This window comes from Phyllostomus hastatus, unplaced genomic scaffold (genome assembly GCF_019186645.2).
Source record: "Phyllostomus hastatus isolate PE091 unplaced genomic scaffold, TTU_PhHast_1.1 phas_contig_98, whole genome shotgun sequence".
In the NCBI taxonomy this organism is placed as follows: Eukaryota; Metazoa; Chordata; class Mammalia; order Chiroptera; family Phyllostomidae; genus Phyllostomus; species Phyllostomus hastatus.
Window position 1 is genome coordinate 12,175,093 of NW_025333999.1, and position 25,184 is coordinate 12,200,276.

General features: G+C 39.5%; 1 protein-coding gene across 3 annotated transcripts in view; it reads left to right on the forward strand.

The window, feature by feature from the left end:
• CDCA2 (cell division cycle associated 2) overlaps positions 1–24,942 on the forward strand; it is a 50,037-nt gene extending 25,095 nt beyond the window's left edge. For all 3 annotated transcript variants that reach the window (XM_045853546.1, XM_045853548.1, XM_045853547.1), the window contains 5 exons: positions 4,562–4,640; positions 5,739–5,827; positions 6,775–6,912; positions 17,597–17,768; positions 20,152–24,942. In XM_045853546.1, coding sequence (XP_045709502.1) covers positions 4,562–4,640; positions 5,739–5,827; positions 6,775–6,912; positions 17,597–17,768; positions 20,152–21,356 — 1,683 coding nt within the window. In that variant the 3' untranslated portion in view covers positions 21,357–24,942. The remainder of the gene's footprint in view (positions 1–4,561; positions 4,641–5,738; positions 5,828–6,774; positions 6,913–17,596; positions 17,769–20,151) is intronic.
• The last annotated feature ends 242 nt before the right edge of the window (positions 24,943–25,184 follow it).

Sequence of the window (25,184 nt, forward strand, 5' to 3'; positions counted from 1 at the left end):
TAGAGATGGAATGAAAGCTGGGTCTCACATCAATGGAGTGGACCAGAAGGGAGAAGGAAACATACAATCGAAAAAGAATGAACGAATAAGAATTCAAAAAAATGAGGAGAGGCTTAGGAACCTCCAGGACATCTTGAAGCGTTCAAACATCCGAATTATAGGAGTGCCAGAGGGAAAAGAGGAAGAGCAACAAGTGGAAAAGTTATTTGAACAAATAATGAAGGAGAACTTCCCCAATCTGGCAAAGGAGATAGACTTCCAGGAAGTCCAGGAAACTCAGAGAGTCCCAAAGAAGTTGGACCCAAGAAGGAACTCACCAAGGCACATCATCATTGTAAGGTTTCTTAGACCCCGCTGAGGAATAAATGCCAATTAGTCAGAATAGAGCTTTATTTTGGGGGTTTGTGCTCCCAGGCAAAGTTCTCTGATCCAGAGAAAAGGGGTCAGAGAATTCGCCCCGAGCAGGAAAAATGGTGGGGTTTTATTCTGGGTTGGCTGTCTGTGGGAGCTGGGGATTGGTTCCTTGTGAACAAAGCAGCAACATATCATTGGTGGTACCTGTAGCATCCGGGTTTTACCTCAGCCATCTCTTCCGGGTTATAGTTCAGCCGCCATGATTGATTGTAGTCCAGGTGCCATTTTGTCCTACTCAGCCCATCCTGACAATCATTACATTACCCAAGGTAAAAATGAAGGAGAGAATGTTAGAAGGAGCAGGAGATAAGGAGACAGTAACCTACAAAGGAGTTCCCATCAGACTGTCAGCTGATTTCTCAAAAGAGACCTTGCAGGCAAGAAGGGGCTGGAAAGAAGTATTCCAAGTCATGAAAGACAAGGACCTATATCCAAGATTGCTCTATCCAGCAAAGCTTTCATTTAGAATGGAAGGGCAGATAAAGTGCTTCTCAGATAAGATCAAGTTAAAAGAGTTCATCATCACCAACCCCTTATTTTATGAAATGTTAAAGGGACTTACCTAAGAAAAAAGAAGATAAAAAAAAACATGTACAGTAAAATGACAGCAAACTCACAATTATTAACAGCCACACCTAAAACAAAACCAAAAACAAACTAAGCAATCAACTGGAACAGGAGCAGAACCACAGAAATGGAGACCACATGGAGGGTTAGCAACAGGGGGGTGGGAGGAGGAGAGAGGGGGAAAAGGTACAGAGAATAAGCAGCATAGATGGTAGGGAGAAAATAGGGGGAGGGCAAGAATAGTATGGGAAATGTAGAAGCTAAAGAACTTACGACACATGGACATGAACTAAAGGAGGAGATGTGGGTGGGAGAGGGTGTGCAGGGTGGAGGGGAGTGAAGGAGGGAATGGAACAACTGTAATAGCATAATCCAAAATATATTTAAAAAAGAAAACAGCTTAACAGGAACAAAAGATGACTTGAAAATTTTTAGTTATTAGTAAAATTTGAACATTTTTCACATGTTTATAGGCCATTTGAATTTCTGGTCTTGAGAACTGTCTATTCTTCCTTACCTACTTTTATATTGAGAACATCATTTATTCTCTCTCTGGCTGTTTCACTTTGAAATAGAATAATTTGCTTTTGGCTGGGATGAAGTAAGAGGAACCTAATTGTGCTCTTGTTGGAAACAAGTGAAAAACTAGAGACAATACATGAGGTAGTAGTCCTCGGATATTTAACATCAGGCGGCACAACATGGTGATTCCTGAGAGGAGAGATACCAAGAAGGTGAGCCTGTGAGAGGCCTGACCCACTGCCTGGGCTGCATTATGAGGCTTCGGCACGGGGAAGGTTTGTCTGAGTGAAGCCTGGCAGTCTTGTTAGCTGGGAGCATGGAGTTGGGATCTGGGAAAGCAGAGGAGGCTGGAGGTCACAGGGCAAAGTACTGGAGAGGAGAGAGCTTCGCAGAGAGCTCTGGGGATTGGCAAAGGGTTCCACTTAAGTCCTTTGTTTTGAGGGCTGGTCAACAAATGCTTGTGACTAAACTGCTTGAGGGCAGGTGAGACAACCCAAAAGGAGCAGAGGGAACAATGCCTGGAGCTCACACATACTGGGGCAGGAACAGTGTTCCCACCAGCCTGGCTTGAAACACCTCTTCCAGAGGTTGTTGGCTATTGAATAGAGTTGCTCATTAGTAGAGCAGAGTGAGACTAAAAATCTAGTGGAACTTAAAAGTGAGCTGTGAAAGGACCCAGCTTGTATTCAGGTACTTAACTGCATTGAATAACAAAGCTCAATAATAACATAACAAAATGACATTAGATTCAAAATCTCTGATGTGATTAAACACTAGTAGATGTGTAGGAAAAGCTACCCATAATAGGGAGAAAAGGTTCATGAACTTGATGTAGCAATAGAAATTACTCTCAGTGAAACAGAAAAAGAGACTGAACAAGGTAGACAGTTGGCGAGCTTGGACAACTTCAGGTAACATAACGTGTAATTAGAGATCCCAAAGGGGATGAGAGACCCGAAGGAACAGAAAAATTTGAAAAATAATGGCTGAAATATTTCCCAATGTTATAAAATTATAACCCCATAGATTCTAAAGTACAGGTTTGCAGCATGTGAAACATGGAGTGCACTAAGACACATCATTGCTTAAAACCACTATAAGTGGCCTGAAATTGTTAGGAAAAGCAGACACAAGACATAAAGAGGAACAAACTGAAGACAGTGCAGCAACAGCTTCTAACAGTATACTTAGGGGAAAAAACATCCTGGCAACCTAGAATTTTGTGTCTAGTGAAACTTTCATCAAAACAGAAGTGAATGAAAGGCTTTTCCAGACTTGTGAAAGCTAGAAGAATTAATCACTATAGCAGGTTAGCACTGGAAGAAATGTTAAACGAAGTTTTTTAGTCAAAGGGAAAGTAGTTCCAGCTGGAAATCTGCATGTAACATAGGTGTGAAAAGCACTATAAATGCTAAACATTTGGGCAAATGTGACAGACTGTTTCCTCTTCTTAATCTCCATGAAAAATATTCAAAATAAGAGTAACAACAAAGTGTTAATTTGGTTTGTAACATGTGTACATAAATTATACAATAAAAATACCATGGCATAAAGGCTGGGAGTTCTTAGGCTATACACAAAGTTGTGTAAGTTAAAGATGCATACTGTAAGCCATAAACCACTTTCAAAGGACAGCACAGATGTACGGAACGCAGCTAAAGCAGTGCTTACAGGGAAATTTTTAAAACTTAAAGCCTGATTTCAAAACAAGAGATATCTCAAATTAATCTCAGCTTCCACTTTAAGAAAAAGAAAAGTTAAAGCAAAGTAAGCAGAGGAAATAATATAAATGCAGAAATCACTGGAATTGGAAGTTTCAAAAAAGAGAAAATTATTGAAATCAAAAGATTGTGCTTTAAAGAAATAAGGTTAGTAAACTTCTGATCAGACTACTCAGGAAAAAAGGAGACTTACTCGACTCACCAGTAAGGAATGTGGGAGGTAACTATGTATGCTAACACAGTAAAAGGATAATAAGGGAATATTATTTACAACTTTTTGTCAGTAATTTGAGCAACTTAGAGAAACTAGACACATTTCTTGAAAGACCCAAACCACCATTTTCATTCAAGAAGAAATAAATGACCTCATTAGCTCTATTTCAACTGAAGAAATTTAAGTTTCAGTTAAACCTTCTCACAAAAAACCCTGCACGTCCAGATGATTTTACTAATGAATTCTACCAAACATTTAAGAAAGCTATTATACTGATTCTACATACATGCTTCCAAACAAATTGAGGAGGTGGAAATACTCCCCAGTTGTCAGTGTCAGCATTATGGGACACATAATCAGACAGGTGTTGTACAAACGCTGCAGTCCAGTACCCTCATAAACACAAGAATGTACATCATGACCAAATGAGATTTAACCCAGAGATGCAAAGATGGTTTAATATTTTAAAAACAATTTGTATAATTCACCATTTTAACAGACTAAGACTGAGAAACCATGTGTTCCTCTCAGTAGATGGAGAAGAAACATTTGACAAAATCCAGGGTTGATTTCTGATAAAAACTCTGAGGAAACCTGAAAAAATAAATTTTCTTCAACCTGACAGATTTTATCTATGAAAAATCAAAGTTGCCATCATAATGGCAATACATGGGAAAGAAAAGATCTGATATCTGTGTTTATATTTTCATTTTACCCTGAAGTTCCCCTGAATAATTTGTAATGTTAGGTTGTGTTTATTAATGGATTGTCTTACTTTTATAGGAATTAAGACCTGAGATTTTAAATAAACCAAAAAGTAACTCATAGTGAATCATTATGTCTACCTTCACTTAAAGTTTTTGTTTGTTTTGGTGGATTGTAGTTAGTAAACATGGTTTTATTCAAGGTGATTGGTAAATATTAGAAAATCTATTTTATTTTTATATCCAGTATCTCCTGTTTTGCTTTGACATTTTCCTTTTCAATTTTTTATTGCTTCCCCATCCTTATGCTTATTACAATTTTACCTACAAAAATAAATCCATATTATTTTTTTTTGAGCACATTATTTACATGTCCACTGAACTTAAGGATGTCTAATTTCTCCTTTTTTTTTGTTTAGGAAAACATAGAACCTCTTCAGGTTTCGTTTGCTGTTGTGAGCCCTCTTAGTAAGTCTTCAGTCTCTGAGACTCTTTCAGGTAGTAGCTTTTGTTTCTTTTATAATCTTAAATGTCATTTGCAATTATCTGTGTCTATGAAACTTAATTTCCTTTTAAAAAATATTTTATTGTTTTTCTATTACAGTGTTCCCAAATTTTCCCCCTCTGCCCTCCTCCACCCAGCCTTTATTTTCTTATTGAAATTTTATTACAACAGTGCATACTTGGTTAATAAACCACACAGTATAGAAAAGCTTGTAAGTCTCTTATCCATCCATTTCAGGTCCTGCTCTTCATAGTTGCCCACATTTAACTTCCTTAGATGGAAGCTCCTTTTCCCAGTTAGCGCAGTTGAAGTGATACGGATTGCAAGGATTGTTCTTAAATATCCAAAACTGTTCATCGACATTAATGCATGAATGTACTTTCCAAGGTCTCTGGCTTTTATATGATCATGACAAGGCAACAAACATTGCTGTACTTTCCCGAGAAACCAGAACTTGGCTGATAAGCCTGTCATGGGACAGTCTCTTAGGATGGGAGCCATTATTCTTGTCTTTTCCCAGTTGAAATCCTTGAATGCCTTTTTGTTGGCTGTAGGACAGACACAGCCTGAGGTCATTAGCACAGAATCCAGGACAGGCACTGGTAAAGTAGAGCCAAATCGGAAGCATTCGTCTGTCATGTTCCAGAGTGTATGCTCTTGAACACATTGTACTGCCTTTCCTTTATACCATGAAAAGTAGTCAAAGTAAAATTTTCCTGAACTTTGTAAAATAAAGTATTTTCATGATCATTTTAAAGTCTTTTATTGCAATTTCATTTTTAAAATGTAGCTTGAAATAAACAGAAATGAGTAAAATGCAGGTATTTATTATGTGATTTAATCTGTTGTCTTAGCAAGATAACATGTTATACAATCTCCATGGAAAGTGGCAGAAGTTTCTGGTATGTAAGTCAACTTAAGGTTTTAATATTTTTGAATCTCAAACTGTATTCCTCATGGTAATTATGCGTAGATATAATGTGGTAGTAAGAGCAAAGGTGGGTATTCAGAATAGTCAGGTGAATATGAAAGATGGCAGATCTTACAGCTTTTTGTTAGCTACCCCCATTTTGCTCTCTCTTGCTCTTCAGGCACTGATACCTTCAGCTCTTCAAATAACCACAGGAAGATACCTTCCTGTACAGATGGTAGAAGAACACGGTCCTCTAACAGAAGAAGTGTAAGTGTTCGCATTTGACACAATGCATTTATTAATCTTTGCAGTAGATTTCTTTGTTTTTCACGCTCAGATGATTATGGCTAAAATCTTGGCTTGGGCAGTGTTACTAAGAGCTAATGCCTTATCCTACCTATCATATAACCCAGGGTAATGACATTTTCCTGCTTTGGTTTTATTTAATTTTGTTAGAAGAAAAAGCCAATAAAACAAGAAGCTTCCAAGTTTGTGTTAATGTGGAAGACAGTCTGTTTGAAAAGCTCGTTGGAGATCTGTGTGGCTTTATGAATTTTGTTGAAGTACAAAGTGGGGAAGAGTAGCATGTAATTAGCACAGTCAGAAAATGACATAAATATGATATTTTTAAAAACTATATTTTGTGTTGTTTTTAACATAGGATTTCAGCTATTTTCAGTATGAACCTAATTTTCATTGAATGCATACGTTTTGCTATTTTATTAAGTTTGATAAAATTGGAATTTTGCTTACAACATTATAGTGTGTAAACATATGCGTATACTATTACAGGTTTTTAGCTGATATTGTTGGATGGTAAACCCAGAATTCAAAGTCAGATAATCTAACAGTTGATGATTTTTTTTCCCTATAGCTCAGCAGCAGTTAGGCACTAACTCGTAGATGCTGAATAAATATTTTTATGAATGAATTAATCAACTAATTCTTAAGTTGGAGTTTTTTCTTTCTCAAATAATTGGGCAGAGTGTATATGCTTCTGGGTCCATGCTTGATAGATCAGAGATTAATAATTACTATTTCTCCCATTTGAGTTAAATTAGTTAAAATACATCTAATGGAATTTGTACATTTAGAGGGAATGGCCTATAAGAATGGTAGAAGTAACATGGGAAAGAAAATAAAGGTGAGAGAACATACATTAAAATGTAACTGCTTGCATTGTATGGTATTCCTACTTTAAATTTTCTTTATAGCAATTGATCAGTTTTGCAGAAGAGAGTGTTTGCAGCTTGCTTAACACAGAAGCTCAGCCTTGCAAAGAGAAGAAAATTAAAAGGAGGAAAACTCAAGAAAGCAAGCGCCCACACAGAGTACCTCCAAAAAAGAATCCGGTGAGTGTGTGTCTAAAGCTGTATTACAGAAGTGGTGCATTTCTTTGTTGTATGGTTAGGGAAACATGGAAACAATTTTTTTGTTACCATTAGACCAAGAATATTACAATTATCTTACCATAGAAAAGAAAGGGCCATAAGAGATTATATACTCAAGGGCCATTTTTGCATCTTCTTTTATGGTGTTAGGCATATCCAGTACAGTAAATCATCAGTACTCAGATGTTAAATCAGTTCTTATCTCTGAATTGAATCAAACTGCACCCTGCTTGGGAAATCTTCTCATTTTCTAGACAGGGATGAGTGCACCATCTGCCACTCGTTTGACCTTGTTTCTGCCAATAGCTGGATCTCTTCCCTGTGTTTAAGAAAGAATTTAGAAACCCCTCTCAGTCAGTGTGTCAAGGCCTGTTCCAGCTCTAATGACTTTGTCCCTTTATGGGTAACCAATCCTTGCACCTTAACCCAGTTACTGGTCCTCCCCAGCCGGACCCTCCTCCCCTGAACTGGACATTCCTCTGTGATAGCCTGCCACTTGTAATACCCAAGCCCTTCCCACTTTTACTAGTGTACCTTTGTAGGTCCCACCCTCCAACCCCAGCCTTCTGCCCATCAGCCCTTGCACCCCCTTACTTGTGTCCTGCTGGTGCTAATAACCTGTTGGCCCTCTGTTTACTCTCCAGCTTTCGGATATCTCATAATTTCCCGTGTTTCCTTGTTTATCCTAAACCACGTGAGCTGTTGTCAGCTACCCTCATTAATTTCAGCTCTTCATCCCTTCCATTCTGCTTCCACTCTGGACTAGTCTAACCACAACCCCTCTCCCATCTAACACGGCTGCTGGAGGGACACACAGGTGCTTCACATGGTAGCTGACGTGTGGTCTCGCTCTTCGCCACTTCACTTTAATTATTTTTCCAAGGAATGCAGTAACTTAATGACCATATCCAGGGCCTTGTTTAGGTCTCGTTCTCACTCATCATCTCGGCAACATACACCACCACTGGGAACACTCTTCTACAACCTCTGTTAAAGGTTTATTTCCTTCCACCCATGCTTAGATGTTTGTGTTATAATTACCCGGAGTTCTACTCTTTGCCTTTCCAAATTGTGTGTTTTCTGGTTGATTTCATGTGCAGCATGGTTGATGACTCCCAGATCTTTCTGATCTGTGAGCAGTAGGTTTAGCTGCCTACTAGACATCTCTTCTTAAACCATCCTACAAACATGCCTGGAAAAATCAACATTATCAAAACTAATATTTTAACCCCAACACACACCTACCCAAAACAGTCAGTAAACTTGTTTATATATCACGAAACAAAAACTGCTGCCATCTTGGCACAGTCACCCCCACGTCAGCAAAACCAGAAGAATCTGAGTGTCTGGTGCAGTCACTTTTTTAGGTGTTGGAGTTCTTTAAAAGATCCCTTTGCTGAAAAAAATACACATAAGTTCAGAAATATACATTCAACTTAAATTATTGCATTAGAAATTGGTTTCCCTCATGCTCTTTATAAAACACAAAGAACATACACCCGCTTCTTCACATAAAATCAGTAGCCAGAAAGTTCAAGAAGATTTGAGCAGTAAGTTCTGCTCCAACCCCTCCCAGGACCCCACTGCATCAAAATATGGATGTAAGACCAGGGATAGGCTTAGAGTAGCAGTGAGAAAAGGAAGGAATGAAGAGGGGTATTAAGCAACAGATGACAGCCTTCAATGAATTTCTGGAAGACAAAGCAGATGGGAGCATGTTGCCAGATAAAAGGTGGAAAGATTTACAGCCCAGAATGTGCTAGGAGGGAGCTAGAGAGGCGCTGGGAGCCAGCCTGTCTGTTGGAATCCCAAGAGACTGGGCCCAGTATTGGCAGGTACAGTGGGTGGTGAGAGTGAGAAGTGGTGGTGAAAAACAGCTTAATTGAAGTCCTGTGTGTGAAACAGTTTGCACCAGTTGGCACCCCACCCCCTCTCCCACCCTGAAGCTCAGAACAGATGTTCCCATCTAGGTTGAAGCCTTCATCTGGCATTTGGAAAACTCCACAATCTCAACTGCCAGCTCCTGCCCTAAAGCACAGCCTGCCCTTGGCAGTCCCATTCTCCTGTCCCACACAGAGCTCCTCCTAGTAGAGTTGCCACGCAGGAGAGGGACTGAACTGGAGAGCAGAGGAAACCCACACCCATTTCCAGTCTTTCCTTAGGTAAGAGTCAGACAACTAAGTAGAATCAAGAACATGGAAGACCAATATTAAAGAGTTGAAAAACTGACCTCAGAGAGAAATACTATTCAGAGAATGGAAGGAAATGTTATTAAAAATAAATAAATGTTCTGATCTACTCAAATTTAAGAAAGCATAAAAGAAGGGTATGCCATGAAAAAGGAGCAGAGAAAAAGCACTTGCAAAAATAAAATGTGGTACTTGGACTAGAGAATGAAATTAAGGAATGTCTCCAGGGAGGTAAAGCAAAAGGGAGACAGACCAGGGAAGAGATGGAAGACCAGGCTAGGAGTCTTCGTGGGGATCTCAGGACAAGAAAGTAGCATGGAAGATGTCAAAATAAAACAAGAGGATTTCTCTGAACTGAAGAAAGGAATTGAACAGTAAGAATAGGGAGAAAAGTGGACTTTTCTTACCAGGAAATAGTAATCAGTGTGGTGTCAGGTTTCACAGCAGTCTGAATGCAGAAAGATAATTCACTGGGACATTTAAAGCTTTGAAAGAAACTTGATTTCAGCCACAAATTCTGGACCCAGCCAAATTTAATTAAGTGTGAAAGAAAAAAGATGTTTAGACATTTCAAGGACTTTGAATATGTTTCTGTGGTATTACTGGGGGTGCTACTCAGAATGAAGTGAGCTTGAGCAGTCAGGACTGGGTGAATCTGCCCATCGGGCAGAGCAGTGCCAGGGGAACCTCAGATAACAGCTGGGCTGCCAGTGTGAGCGGCCCAGCAGACCTGTGTGAGAGAAGGGGTGCTCCCAGGAGAGGTCTCTGGGGACAGGGCAGAAAGGCCTGTGAGCAAGAAAATTGAAGGTGTGCCATAGAAGAAAAAGTAAGGTAGTTATATACCCTTTCAAATAAAAGTCTGTATGCAAAACTTTTGAAGCAAATATGATTTCAAGCAATGAGGAAGTGAGGAAAAGGATATCTGATAATGCTTTGAATCATCAGGGTGGTGATGGCACCAGAGGAAAGGAGAGGGATAGGATCTCTGTCCCGCGGGGCAGTGGAAAATGTATAGGCAGCCCTAATATGATGGAAAGGCTCTTTGTTTTCAGCTAAGGGCTAAGCTTGAACAATGAGAGTGTGTATAAGATGATCTAGATGGAGCTAAGAGCAGAAGGCAGAAGTGGCTGGAAAGAGTGGGGGTGAGGGGTTAACACTAACTGTGCAATGGTCAAGAGTGCAGGCTCGGGAGCCCGGTAAGCTGGGATCTGAATCCTGCTGCCTCCTGGCACTCCGTGGGCAAGAGTCATCCCTCTGTTGGTTTTAAATGGAGATATTAATGGTACTTATTTTATAAGTTCATGGGGCATAGTGAATGAGTTAATACATGTGAAATGCTTAGAACAATGCCTGGCCATAGTAAGCACTATGACTGTTATGATTATCATCTTAAAAATTAGGGGTTCAAGATATATTTTAGAAGTTGGTGCAAGGAAATACAAATGCAAGCTCAAAGGTAACCAATGAGCCAGAACCAGCAGGGCAGAGGAAGGCTTCCTTTAAGTGAGCAATAGCCTCATCTTTCAGGGCTGGGGTGAGTGGGGCTTTACTCTGCACTGTGTGCTCAAAGCGTTCTGTGAGAACAGATCTTACCCAGACATGTGGACAGTGGTAACTGGTAACTCTGTGAGGTGATGGGTGTGTTTATTACTTGACTGTAATAATCATTTTATAATATATACATATATTAAATCATGTTGTACACCTTTTAAAAAATCGTGCAACCAAAATGTATATGATTTTGGTCAATCACCTGAATAAAGCTGGAAAATTTTTGAAAAAAATAAATAGCTTCACTAACTTGGACATAGCTTTAGAATTCATAGCATCGAATTTCTGTATAATTCTAGAAGTGGAGAAAGTTTCCAAAAATATGAATCAAAACCCAGAAACTGAAATATAAGACTGGTCAATTTCACTCCATTTGACCCAAACAACATGGAGCATGCATGGGAAAAACACTAAGGATATTGAAAAGACAAAGGAGAAATGTGGGAAAAGTATCTTCAATTCATATCAAACACAAAAGATTGAGATCACTAATATTAAAAAAGCTTCTAAATTGAGAAAAAAGTGAACAATTAGAGAAAACTATCCAAGAGATTTTTTTTAAGATTTTATTTATTTTTAGAGAAGGGAAGGTGAAAGAGGGAGAGACACATCAATGTGTGGTTGCCTCTTGCTCGCCCCCTATTGGGGTCCTGGCCTGCAACCCAGGCATGTGCCCTGACTGGGAATCAAACCAGTGACCCTTTGGTTAGCAGGCCAGCGCTCACTCCACTGAGCCACACTGGCCACGGCAAGAGATGTTTTTAAAAATTCACAAAATTTAAATGAAAATCCTTTAAACATGAAAAAAATGTTCAGAATTGCTCATCATAATGAGGGAATTACATTGAGATGCCATTTCTTACCATTTGAGATTAGGAAAAATTCCAAAAATTTGACAGCATGCCCTGTTAGTGAGGCTAGTTGGTAAACAGCACTCATACATTTTCTGGTAATGCAAAGCCCTGTGGAGGGCAATTTGGCAATATTAAGCCAAATTAAATCCATTTACCTTTTGATTCAGTAATTCCATTTCTAGGAATTCATCACACAGATCCAATGATAAAAAAGACAGCAAGACATTCTGGAAAATTATTTATTGCAGCAGTCTTTGTAATGCCAAAGACTGAAAACAAACCAAGTGTCTGTCAGTGTGAGACGGTGACCAAACTGTGGTGTGTTCACAAAGTGAGTATTTTGTAGCTGTGGAAAATAGTGAAGGGAAGTTCCAAACACCGCTGTGGAGTGATGCGTGGAAGTGTTTACTGGTAGTGAGAAAAGTGAGCTGTAAACTGATGTGTGCAGTGAGCTACCTGTTAGGGGACGAACTGTGTTCCCCAAGAATAATCACGTTGGGGCTCCAACCTCCACTGCCTCACAGTGTGACTGTGTAGTGAGAGGGCCTTTAAGGGGTAAATAAATAAACAGGCCCACAGAATGGTCCCTAATCCAGTCTGACTGGTGTCCTTAAGGGGGGAGGGGGATGGGTAATGGTGGAAGAGGGTACAAGGGGCATAGGTGGTAATAAAAAATGTAATAATTTTTTAAATAAATATCCTAGATTTTACATAGGCAAAAAAGGAGACCTAGAAGGCAACCCCAGGGGCACAGAGACAGGTAGAAGGCTATGGGAAGGGGCAGCAGGAGGGCAGCCATCTGTAGACCAGTGAGAGGCTCAGAGGAGACACCCACACCTTGACCTTGGACTTTCAGCTTCCAAGATAGTGAGAAAATAATATTGTTTAAGCCACTTGGTCTGGGGTATTTCATTATGGCACTTTATATGGCCAACTAACATACTATGTTTTTATCTAAGAAAGTAGGAAACATTAAAAATAATATGTGTGTGTATATATACAAACACATAAAATCTAATTAATGAAAGTGGGAGAATAAGGCAAACACCAATAACAAGGGTTTACCTCCAGGGAGGGGCAACTGGAGGTAACAGAAAAGCATGAAAGCTAGGCATTCTTGAATGTTTTACCTTTCGACACTGAATCGTTAGGAAAAAGAACAATCCCTAAAAATTAAAAACAGATGGAACAAATTATCAAGTTGATGGCTTAACCTCACAAAGAATTTTTCAAACTTGGAAATCTGAAAAATCTCAGTGGGGTATATCATAAGGACAAAAATAACTACAAAGATGGCTTAAACTGTGAAGTGCTTGTCTGGACAGGGGAGCTAAGTCTAGAATAAAGAAAATAAACAGTTTTTTAAAACTGACTTTAGGAATCAAGACTTCCACTATGAGACAAAAAACAATTTAAAATCAAATTCAAAACCTTGCTAGACAAAATTTGAATGGGAAATATCAGTATGAACTCATGTTTTTTCCTTTAGAGTAGTTTTCTCACTGTATGTGTATATATGCGTGTGTGTATATACACACACACGCATATATACACATACATGCACACATACGTTCGTGGTTTGGGGTGTTTTCTCACTCTGGGACCTAGATGGTGGTCCTAAGGACCATCCTAGTAGAAAGGGAGCAGGGTTCCTTTAGTGAAACCACTGCCTTCAGCTTCACAGCAGCAAAGGTAGCCAGTGCTCTTGGTGTGTCCCAGTGTACAAGCAAGGAAGGGCCCTGTCAGAGGACACCTGGCCATTGGGAAGGGGCTGCCACTGACCAGAGGTGGGGCAGTGTGATTGTCAGAGAGAATGATTGTAATAGATTGAAACACAAACATCACATGTGAAAAAAACACTTAAGTTCATGATAATTAAAAATAATGACAAAACTTGAAAGCCACTGTAGCTGTCTAGAGCATCAACTAATTTTTCTAAAAATTACAAAATAAAGTTTGAGCTCTATTTCAAGTAAATAATTGATGAAGAATTTCTGCTAACAAGTAAAAACAACATGTTCATGAAAGATGTCAAACCTTAGGAAGCAGGGTAGGGAGTCATGGTGGACAGGTCAGACAAACACATGGGCCCTAATGCCTCTGGAGAGCAGGTCCCCTGAAGCTGCAGGAATGCGTCCAGCCGTCCATGAGATGCTGTTTCCGAAAATATGTGTGTCTGTGTCTCAAAGCTGAATCTCACCAAGCCTAGATTTAACGACCAGCCTGTGGGAAGTACAGGGGATGCAGGAAGATGCAGATTGTCGTTGCAGTGAGCCAGACCCAGTGTTTGGTTCATTCTGTGGGGCAGATGCCTCAGTTTACTCCTCAAAAGGCAAGAGGGAAAAATGAAGGGACCATAGATATACAGAGACCTATCAACCATATGGAATATGGGGAGGCCTGATTTGAATAATTCTAAAAAGATGTTTAATGGGCCAATTGGAGAGCTTTGAATTCTGCTGAAACATGAGGGAAAATAGCTGTCATTGCTGTCCTTAGTGTTTAAATGTTTCATTCTGAGGTAATTTGAGAAATGCATGCTGCTGTAAGAAGAGTTAGAGAGACTCCAGGTCCCCTCTGCCCAGTTTTTCCCAGCAGTGCTGGTGCCATCTCGCAGCACTGGGGCACCACATCACAGGAAGGCAGCGCCGGAGTGCTGTCCGGGGGCCAGAGAGCACTCCCACTGCTCTTTGGAGGCATGTTACTAAAGCGGATCACACACTGTCACCTTTCAGACTGGCTTTTTTTCTCTTGGCACGATTTGCTGGAAATTGGTCCAGTTTTGTGTATGTATCAAGTTATTCAATTTTGTTGCTGAGCAGTATTTGTTGTCATATGAGGAGATAATTTTGCAGTATATATGTATACATGTATGTGTATGTGATTACATTGCACATATACCTTAAATTTATATGTCATTTATATCTCGATAAAGCTGGAAAAATAAAACTCCATTGTAAAAGAGGAAAAAAAGCAATAAAATACAATGTCAGGTAATAAAATGTTTTATTTCATGGTGGAAAATAGGAACCCTTCCCTCTCAGATATACTATAGGATTTTCAGATAAAATGTAATGTCTGGGATTTACTTTAAAATAATCAGGGTGGGGGGTTATAAATGAATCTTGATTTCTGTATGTTAGTGATTGTTAAAGATAGTTGATGAGAACATGGGATTCAACATACTATTCTATTTTGTGTTTTTGGCATTTTCCACTATAAATAAAAGTTAAAAATATAGCAGCATGAGCCCCTTAGTGAAAGAGATGGAGCTACCTACAAAACTGAAAATGGGACTACTAAGTAAACAGCAGGAGTATTGAAGTACATGCTTTTCATCATAAGCTTTCCTGTACAATTTGATTTGTTGCCATGTATATAAATCTTAATTGTGCAAATACAAAATAAGCATTTGCTTCTGTTGCACGACCTCCTTCGCTGTGTGAGGAGAGAGACCGGTGACTCTGCAGGAAATGGAGTCACTTCAGGGGTGACCCTTCACTTGTCCTTTGCTCCAATAACCATTTCTAGATTGTGTGGCTTCCTTACATTTCCAGTCACCGTGGCTGCTTTTGCTGACTACAGCATAAGCAAGGTCTTTGCATCGGCTTAGATTCAAATGCTGTTAAAGTTCTGGCCTTTGCAGATGAAGCCTTCTCACGGATAATGCAGATGTGTTTTCACGGCAGACTGCAGGTGCTTCAGTCTTTTCTTTTTGGTGGTTTACCCCTGTTGACCCATGACCATAAAAAAACAGTATTCATCTTTCACCATGTTTAGCAAATGTTATGAAGTTTAATTAATTGTACTTCTTTTTCATATTCATTCATTTATCCCTTCGTTCATGTTTGTTGAGAAGCCACTATGTGCAAGGTGCTGGAGACTTTATATCAACAAAGCTTTTCAAAATCTGGCTAAAGGGGGATTTTCCCTACATATGAATCAAACTATTCTAGAGGTTATAAGATTGACTGTAGTATATTAACCGGCCATGCAGGGTCTGTGTCACCCAATAATACTAGGAGCATAGTTTTTGATGTTAAAAATATGTTCCCCATATCCATCCTCAAAGTAGGAAATGAATTTAAAAGAATAGGAATATCTAACACACATGGGTCAAGCCCCGTTTTCTTTTTTAACTTTTTTTTAATTGTTCAAGTACAGTTTTCTGCCTTTTCACCCCACCCCTCCCCACCACCCCAACCCTCCCCACCTCCCTCCCCTGTTTCTACCCCCTTGTTATTGTCCATGTGTCCTTTGTAACTCACCATTTCACCTAAAGTAACTTACTGAATACCAGTGCTGTTGTGATTTCCATTTTGCAGAGGAGGTGGGAATGAGGTAGTGGGAGGTAAGGTAACATGCCTAAGGTTATAAAGCAGATAAGGGGCAGAATCAGGATTTGAACAGGAGGCTTTTAGCACCAGAAGCCAAATACTTTTGCATCTAATCTATGGAGCTGAGTTAAGGTTTTTCTCTTGTCTTCTACCTCCATTGGCCGAGCTATCATTTCCCCAGCTGTTTCATGCAAGTGAACAGAAATTCCATGGGGGGAAAAAAGTTTCATGGTAAAATATTTAACCCAGTATTTTCCTAATGTATATAAGATTATACTGAGGACTTCTCAGAAAACATAATGTTAAATGTATATAGTAAATCACCAAGAGGAACATTTATCTTGTACTGGCCGTTTTAAAATTGTTTTTCCATGCAACGTTTTATTTAGTTTTCTCAGGGTATCTGTAGACATTTCAAGGAACGTACAGTTCTGGGCCACTAATGCACTCTGAAAATTACTCTTTCACATCACTTGTTTCTGTGCTGTCACCAAATGACTTCCTGAATGTGATGTCAAATGTTGTTACTCCCTGGGTCCCCATGCAGTGAGCTCTTAGTGCAGACAGGGCCCTGCTTGCATTGTTAGCTTCATCTGCCCCTGCACGTGGGCCCAGAGTGCCATTCTTACCTCTTTGGAGAGCCCTCCTGCACCACTCCCATCCTCAGCCAGAACAGTGCTTGCCTGTTTCAGGTTTAACTCAGCCATCACATTTTCCATGAAACCTGCCTCGAACACCTCCCGAAGGCCAGGCACACGTCTTCTCGTATCTGCAGTTCGTCGTAGTCTGCACGTAGTACTGTTACAGTTGCGGGTAGACAGGGCGCTCCCTAAAGACCACGTCCAGTGTGTTTATGTCTCACGCCTGGCAGGCCATTCCCTGCCCGGGCAGTATCCCCGTGAATGTTTGCACGCGTGCCATTTCCTGAGAAGCTTTGTTGCAAACGTGGCCCTTGTGTTGACCTGCAGTCTGGGCTCTCCAGCATCATCACACTGAATCTGTTTCTTTTTGCTCGTGATCTATTATTTCAGTACAGTGTTTGAGTTTCCCTCTTTTCCGTATGAAACTTTTGCTTAACATAGAACATTAGTTCTCAGTTACTAAAGCGACTGGCAGAATAGATTTAATACTGCATTCCAGATATGAATAAAGCAGTTTCTCATTTTCATAGACATCTGCATGTTTTCTATCAATTTATTACCAACCTTTGCCCCTCATCTTCTACTTGTGCTTGTTAAAAATCCATTTTATTTTGACCTATTCATTTAAATCTTGATTAAATCTTATGTCATTTGAATCAGCTTGCTAAGCTTTGCGTTCTCTTCCATGTATGTACCTCTTGTTTCTTCATCCATGGCCTCCCCTAGCTTTCGGTCGGAACTCCTGGTTAATCCCAAGCCATCCTAACTGTGTCTTAGTTACAGGTATCTCATGTCTTAAGTCTGTCCAGTTTCTTCATCTAATCTGTTCTTGGTTTATCCAGAGCTTATTTTGGCAAATATAGAACATTATGCTACCATTTAGCAATTGAGTTCTGCTTTAAATTTTATTTGGCTTTGTGTAAGGTGCCCAGCCCTCAACTCCTGACTCACATTTCTGGAATCTTAAATGACATAACTGGTCTTAAGTGTTTCTATAGATATTAAGTGGTCAAAATTGTAATAGGTGGTGCTACATCTTTCACAGTCACCATGTTTTTAATACGTTTTCTCAGATTTTAAAAAGTTCCCAGAAGAAAAAAGGAAGAAGAAAGAAGGGTATTCAGAAGAATCTGTATGGGGAACGAGACATTGCTTCTAAGAAGCCGCTTCTAAGTCCTATCCCGGAGCTGCCCGAGGCCACTGAGACGCCCCCTCCACTTCCAGGTGTCCACAGGGTGCTGTCAGGTACCTGTCCCCTTGCCCTTGTTCACATTCTGTTCTGTTCGCCCTCTTTGTGCTCTTTCCCTCTCTTTCCCCCGCTCCCTATTCATCATATAAACTGTAAATAAATAAAAAATAGCAACTTTGCACATTACTGTGCGAATGCGAAGGAAGCAGCAGTGGGACGTTTGGGCCATAGACCCTTCCCAGACTCTGTTGGAAGCTCATACCCTCCCCTCAGGGATGCTCAGGCATGAGATGCTGCATCTAATTTGGAGGGAAATAATGTTTCTCACCCTGTTTCCTCTTCCTTTTTACAGCATTTGGTTAAAGTAAACTGAGTTCTGTTTGGTGGTGTAGTTCATCACTGAAAGTGAGTGAGGTGGTGACTCAAATACTTGTCCCGGGCTTCAGTAGAGTTGGCTCTACTAAGCGTATTCTAAAAGTGACACCTGTGAGTTGAACTTGGTTACCCTGCAAGCTTTGTTTAAAAGCAAAGATGAAGTTGCTCAATATCCTAGTTTGATAAAAATTGGAGTTGCATTTTGTTTGTAATGCCTGGATTTTAAATTGACTAAATCATGCCACAGATGATACGAGTGTGTGTTCATTTGGTGGGTTAATTTTGTACGGAATCGTTTTTAAAATAGCTTCCTTTGTCAGTCATCCGGTATTTATAGCCTGTGCTCCCTTTGCAGCATACCATATAGGGTTTATAATAGACTCCAGGATGACAGTGGTGCGTGCCACTCTAAACCTTTGGCTCTGCCTGCCTCTGAGCTTCAGGAAAGCACACAAGTTTAAACAGACACAGGACCACCCCACAGTCACACACATGCTCCTCCAGCCCCTGCGTTTCATGTGGTTTCTCTGGAGCCAGGGGGTGGCCGGCCACCTCACTGCTTTTAGTCTGGCCTGATGCTGGTCTCCTAGAAGCCTCAGCTGTGCTGGCTGCCTCTTCAGGAAAACTGTTCTCACTGCACCTGCCCCACCTGGTGTATAGTGACCTGTCCACCTCCATTCCCGGCAAATTGCAGTCCTCTTGAGACTGGGAACTCTTATTTTTGATATATCCCCAGATCCTAACGAGTTTTTTCTGAAGATGTTCAATGTTAGTAAATATTTTCCATCTTTCATCTTATCAGAGAACTTGTTTTATGAAATACCTGAAGCATTTGAAGCATTTTTTTATCTATAATCAGCTGTAACAAGGGTTTAGAGTAGGTCTCTCCCTCCCTGCCTTCTTTCCATGTTCTACTCACTGTCTCCCTTGTTCTCCCTCCTACTCTCTCTCCCCCCAATTCCATTGCTGTACCCTACTTTCCTTCTTTAGCATGTTAATTTCATGAACAATGCATAAGTGTCCATTTTTAAAGTTGTATAAAGGGCCCGTGTTAGTTGGGTGGCCCCGAGTGGAGGCCCTGAGGAGAGCCTCCGAGCTCATCTCCAGCTTCCCGTGCCATGATTTTAATTACCCAAGCCATGGACATAGACCTTTCAGATCTAAATCTTGTGTTTTAGATGTTTTGTTCAGCTTATGTTTATACCTCTACCAGGTCTGATTTTGTTTAGAACATTTTATATACTTATCTGACTGGCCAATTTAAAACTTCTTTATCTGGGATAACAAGAGAGGCAATGTTGAATTGAATACACTGGAAGGTAGACACATCAGCCTGCGTTTGTTTAGGCAGTGCCGTGTGACTTCAAAACCTTTATGATGGTTTCACCTGTGACACTTTTCACCTATGATGTCACATAGTGTGCCAAAAACACGTGGCAGGCTCCACATGGTATGAGTTCCCTGGAGGATGAATTTTAGTGAGCAATTGAGGCAGGAGGGAGGAAATTTTTAGAATATTGGAACAAATGTGGCTCTATTTGAGAGTGCAGTGCATTTTATATTAAGTTTTTAACACAAGGTGTAAGATCTAAAATCTTCAGGGAGAACTGTTTTGGCAAAGTCCTTAAATCTCTCAGAATTCCAAGTTTTCTTTCCTCTATTTCAGGGGAATTGTTGCTGCAAAAGTTTCAGAAGCACGATGTTGCCCATTTTCAGTGATTCATTTTCAGGGAAATGTAGCTGCCTCACGCTCATTGACCTTGTGGTGAGAGAAGTATATTAGAATAGAGGAAGCAATTTCAGATACAGTTCTCATTTTCCTGGTCTATGGTTCTGGGCTTCATTAATTCATGTATTAACTACCTATTCCCTTAGCCTGTGGGTTGGGAAGGAATGACAAGAGAAAAAGGATGATGACAGATGGGGCAGGTACAGTGGAATGTTTTATGGGTCTTGTGATTTTTGAAAGGTTAAAATACTATAATGTGGCACCTGTTTGATTTGTTGAACTTTATTTTTATGGCTACTTTTTAATTAGAATCAAACTTCTTTACATGCCCATAGATGATTTCAGCTTAGATGGTGAACTTGAAGAAAGGAAGCTTCCTGAAAGAAAGAATCTTTCCCCTCAGAACTCAGAAGAATTCAATAAGTACAATGTGTCTGAATTCTGCAGCTCTTACATAAAAAGTTCCTTGTCGCTTATTAATGCCACTTGTGATCAGGATTCAAGTATAAATACTATAGGAATCCATGCAAATAAAATTATTCCAAAAGCAGAAGTTAAGTTGGAAAGTGAAAATAACTTAAAAACTGCAACCAAGAATGAAAACATTCATATTTCTTGTGCTTCTAAGACTGAAAAACTCATCGTGTCAGATGGTCCACAGTCCGATTTTATTGGGCAGTCCGAAGACGGTTCTGCTGCTGCAGGTCAAAATGTGGAAAATCTTCAGAGCTTTGAAATTTCAGGAGATGTCAAGTGTGAACAACAAGATGACTTCTTAGTAGGTCCTGAAGGAAAACTGCAGACCGAGGATTTAATGTCTGGCTCACAAAAAGAATGTGATTATTCGGAAGATGTCTTAATTGCCGAAAGAAAAGAAAAAAGTCAAAGTGAGGATTTGGGAAGAAACTCCACAAAAAGTAGAAGCGGTGTAAGTTGTGAAGGGAAACAACGAAGGCGCTCTATGTGCTATCTTGATGGTCAGCATTTGTCTTTGGAAAAAAATGGAATGCACAAACCTTCCTACAGTGTGGGCAGCTCTGCAGAAATTAGTTTGGAAAATTCTGAACTGTGTAAAGATTTATCTGATTCCATAGAACAAACCTTTCAGAGAACAAATAGGGAGGCAAGAGTCCGACGTAGCACAAGGCTACAAAAAGACTTGGAAAGTGAAGGACTTGTATGGATTTCACTTCCAGTTCTTTCCACTTCCTGCTCCTCCCAAAGAATCAGAAGGAGAACCATGCATACATTGGACAGCAGAGGATTTGAAAATGTGTCCCCTAGGGAAAAAACTGCGTCCTTCAGACACAAAACGGGGACACCCTGCTCCATATCAAATCAAGAAAACAGTGAGGGTTTTGCAGACACTTTTTCCCGTTTACCTGGGAAAAGGCGGAAGAGTTTTTGTATATCTGCACTTGCAGACACTGCAAACACGAAGCACAAATGCTATAAAAGAAGATCCTTTCTCAGCCAGAAGGGAGAAGGCTCTCCAAATGATGTTGGAAGAATGAACCACGCTGGAGAACTGCGGCAATAACTGACGTCTGCTGCAGAACATTAGGCAAGATGGACGCCACCCACCCGTGCCGAAGAGAGCCTTTCATCCTAGCTCCTTTTATTTGTCAGTGTCAGTGTTTAATCGTTTCAAATAAAGTCATGTGAGTTGAACCTACTTTTAAGGAAAAATAAGTGAAATTCTTTTCATTAAAAAATAAACGTTCTATTAAATATGTCCTTCCCCCAAATTGTAAAGGCTTTATTAGTATTTTGCTAAAAAGGATTGTTTTTAGACCCTAAATGTGTCTCTTAAGTTTGTTTTACGTTAGTACATATTCACCACCAAAGGGTTAGAGTCTGTTGAAAAAATTATCTTTTAGAATTGGCACATTACGTGTCGATGAGAAGGGTTTTTAAAAAAAATTGACATAATTAATATAACGTGAAAGTGGACGTTAATACAGTGTGGAAAGCTGTTTTAAAATGTGTTTTTATTTTAAGAATACTGCAAAAAACTGGTTAAAAGTTTTAAAAATTGGGGTAGATGTAAATTGTAAAACTTGTTTTCTCTTTGGGCTAAGGTTAAGAGAAGCTTAAATGACTTGCTTTAGCTGTCTGAAATGTTTAATTCTTAGATTAAAATCAAATGTCCAACATGGAATTTTGGGAAAGTCTTTTCAATGACCAGAATGGTGAGGGTGGGAGCAAAAGTAGTTTTAAAGTTGTTTGTGTAAAAAATAATAAATAATAATAAATAATTAATAATACAAGAATAAACTGAGGTTTGTATACCCACAACTGTAAAACCTACCTTTGCCTATATGATAGATGTGTCATTATATAAAATGAACATATAATTTGTAAATAATGAATGTGATGAAAGCATTTTGTCCTTTAAACAAGATTCTTCAACGTTTTGTGGGGTGAGAGGTGGATTGGTTTTTGGTGAAAATGTAGCAGTTTAGTTGAAGACTTATTTCCCAGATTATTCAAATTACAGATAATTTGGGATTTATTTTATGGTTCTCCTTAAAAAATTTCTTTTAAGTCCAAAGTGAGCTGACCGACATGAAACGTGGTGGTAGGTCGCTGGCTTCCTTTTCAACAAGGCATTTTCCAGCTGCTTTAATTCTAACTTTTCTACAGTGTCAAGTACGTGCATACTATCACTTGTCTTGGATTTTCCAGTTATGCCTCAGCCCTATAGCCATATATCCTATTTCCTATCACCATTTTGGTGATAGCAGTTTGAAAATCTAAGTTGTTATATATCTGGAATTTGTGAATGTGCTTAAATCATATATCATTAAACAATTGTCTTTAGAATCCTTGAAATCATTAACCTCCCTCTCTTTGATAGCAGAAGCCTGTTAACAAATAGTGCTCTCTATAAATAACCCTCCAGGGGAGAAAGCTCCCGCTGAGCGCCCATTTCCCCTCCGCAGATAGAGACTATTTGTTACCTTCTTGGCACCAACAGGTCTGGGACTCCTGCTGGCAAAGACTAATGTATTTTACATTAACACTCAAAGTGATCCCCAATTTCTTCTGCTAAAGGGTAGATTGTTTAAAAAATTCTTTTATCTTTACACATAAATTCTTTATGGATCCCCCCGCCCCCGCTTTTATAGTTTAGTGTGGTTGAGAAATGTATACCACTGAAAACAAACTACAAAAAAAAAAAAAAAGAGAGAGAGAACTAATTAACTTCTTATGAAGCTTTTTGGTTTTGGAATTTAAAAAGAAAAAATTTTTTTTCAGAAATGTAGGATGTTAGAGGGTTTTGTTTTCTGTTAAGTTTTTGTATTCTTTGTTTAACACGCAGGTTAAAAAATGATTGTTATTTTTTTCCTTTTAAATTCTGTGATCCATAATCTCAATCCCAATTGTCTTTGAATTTTTATAATTTTGGATGCTTTGTTTTATTCTTCAAAAAGCATTGGTGAGGGTGAAGGGAACATTTTGGTGTGTGATTTTTTTTTTTCACTTGACTTTTCAAATATAAAATTGTTCTCATTTTCTAGTATTTACATATAAAAATACACAGACACTTTACAAGTTGTGTTGGTTTCAAAATGTTTCAGCATGAATGTTTTGTTGTTATTAAGAACAAACAGGCATTTTTCCTAACATTGGCTCTGAGAAATTAAAGCAATTTAGGCCCAGTTTTCTCCGATTTGTCGTTTGCATCATAACAATTTGTGAAAAGTTAATGATTTCTGTATTTGAATGTGTGCTTGTTTTTAATAGTTTCTCTTCACTTGTGGTTCAGTCAAAACCTCGGCTCGAATTCATTTTTTCTGGCCTTACCTTTTTACTGCTGTAACTGTTGACATTTGGCCTTAGAAACTCTTCTCATCATCCCGCTGCTGTAGTTCCTTGTTTGTCCAGGAGATGGCAGCCTGACATCTGGAGTTTTTTCTGCACCCAGTGCCTGAGAGCCAGGGCAGCTCTTGCTGCCATGGGTACCTCCCTTTCACTTTATGTCTACTCATTTTACAAAAGTAATGCAACTATTGAAAAAGCATAAAACTGTACACAATTAAAAACTGTCTTCTTACACCCCGTGCCAACCAGCATCCTCTAACCACACCCTCCTCTCTGTAGCTTTCTGAGATGCAAACACAGTCCAGACCTCTGCCCCGGTAAACATGACTGTAGGTCCTATTGTTTTCTGATGGGATCTGTCGGTACTGCTTCGCAGCTTGACTTTTTTATTCAACAAGATACCATGCGTATTCTTCAGTCTTAACACGGGGAGCCCTAGTGCTCTTTAGTCTTTCAGACCTCTTTTACAGAATTATGTGATTTTGGTATTTATAATTTAGTCATTTCCTTCCTAATGCATGCTACTTGTCTTCATCTTTTTGTTATTGAAAATTAACCACACTGGGCTTGCGTGAAAATGTAAGATAAATTCCTTGAAATTAAAATGGTTATTAAGTTCTCTTTTATAAATCACACCTGCCTGGCAAAGTCCCTTTATAAAAATTTGGTGTCTTTGCCTCCTCTCTGTCTCTCATACTCTCCTACCACTTGGCCTCCATTTTCTCCTACTCACCCCCTTTCCCCATGGGCGCTGAAGCCATGGAACTGAGGGTCAGGCTTGGATTTGGCCCGACAAGAAAACATGATTAATGATGCCTGATTCATGCTTTATATGGAAAGAGCTTTTTCTTTTTACATCAAGTTTATTGGGGTATAATTAACCTACAGTAGAGTTCACCCTTTTGAGCACAGTTTGACTTTTGACAAATTCATACAGTCCTGGAACAACCACCACAGTCAAATAATAGAGCACATCTCCCCAAAAGAAGTTTTCTCCTACCTCTTTGCAGTCAGTCTCCCTTTGCCCCAACCCTGGCCTCTCCCAACCACTCGCCGTATACCTACCTTAGAGTTTCACCTTTCCCATAATGTCATATAAATGGGATCCTACAGTGTGTGTCTTTTTAAAATCTAGCACAATGCATTTGAGATTCATCAATGTTGTATGTCATGAGTTTGTTTATTCCTGTGTATTGCTGTGTAGTATTCCATTTTACAGATGTACCAATTTATTTATTCACCAATTGATGGATATTTGGGTTGTTTCTATGTTTTGATTGTTAACAAATAAAGCTGCTATAGACAGTCACATGTGGGTCATTTTTACAGATGCATGTTTTCACTTATCTTAGGTAAATGTCTAGGAGTGGGGTTCCCGGGGTATACCATTAGGATTTGCTGTAACTGTTTAGAACCTGCCAAGCTTTTGTGAGTGGTTGTGCCGATTTGCATTCTTACCTGCAGCAAAGTTGTTGCAGCAAAGTTGTTGCAGCCGCTTCATGTTCTCACTAGCCCCGGGTACTGTCAGGCTTTTTCACTA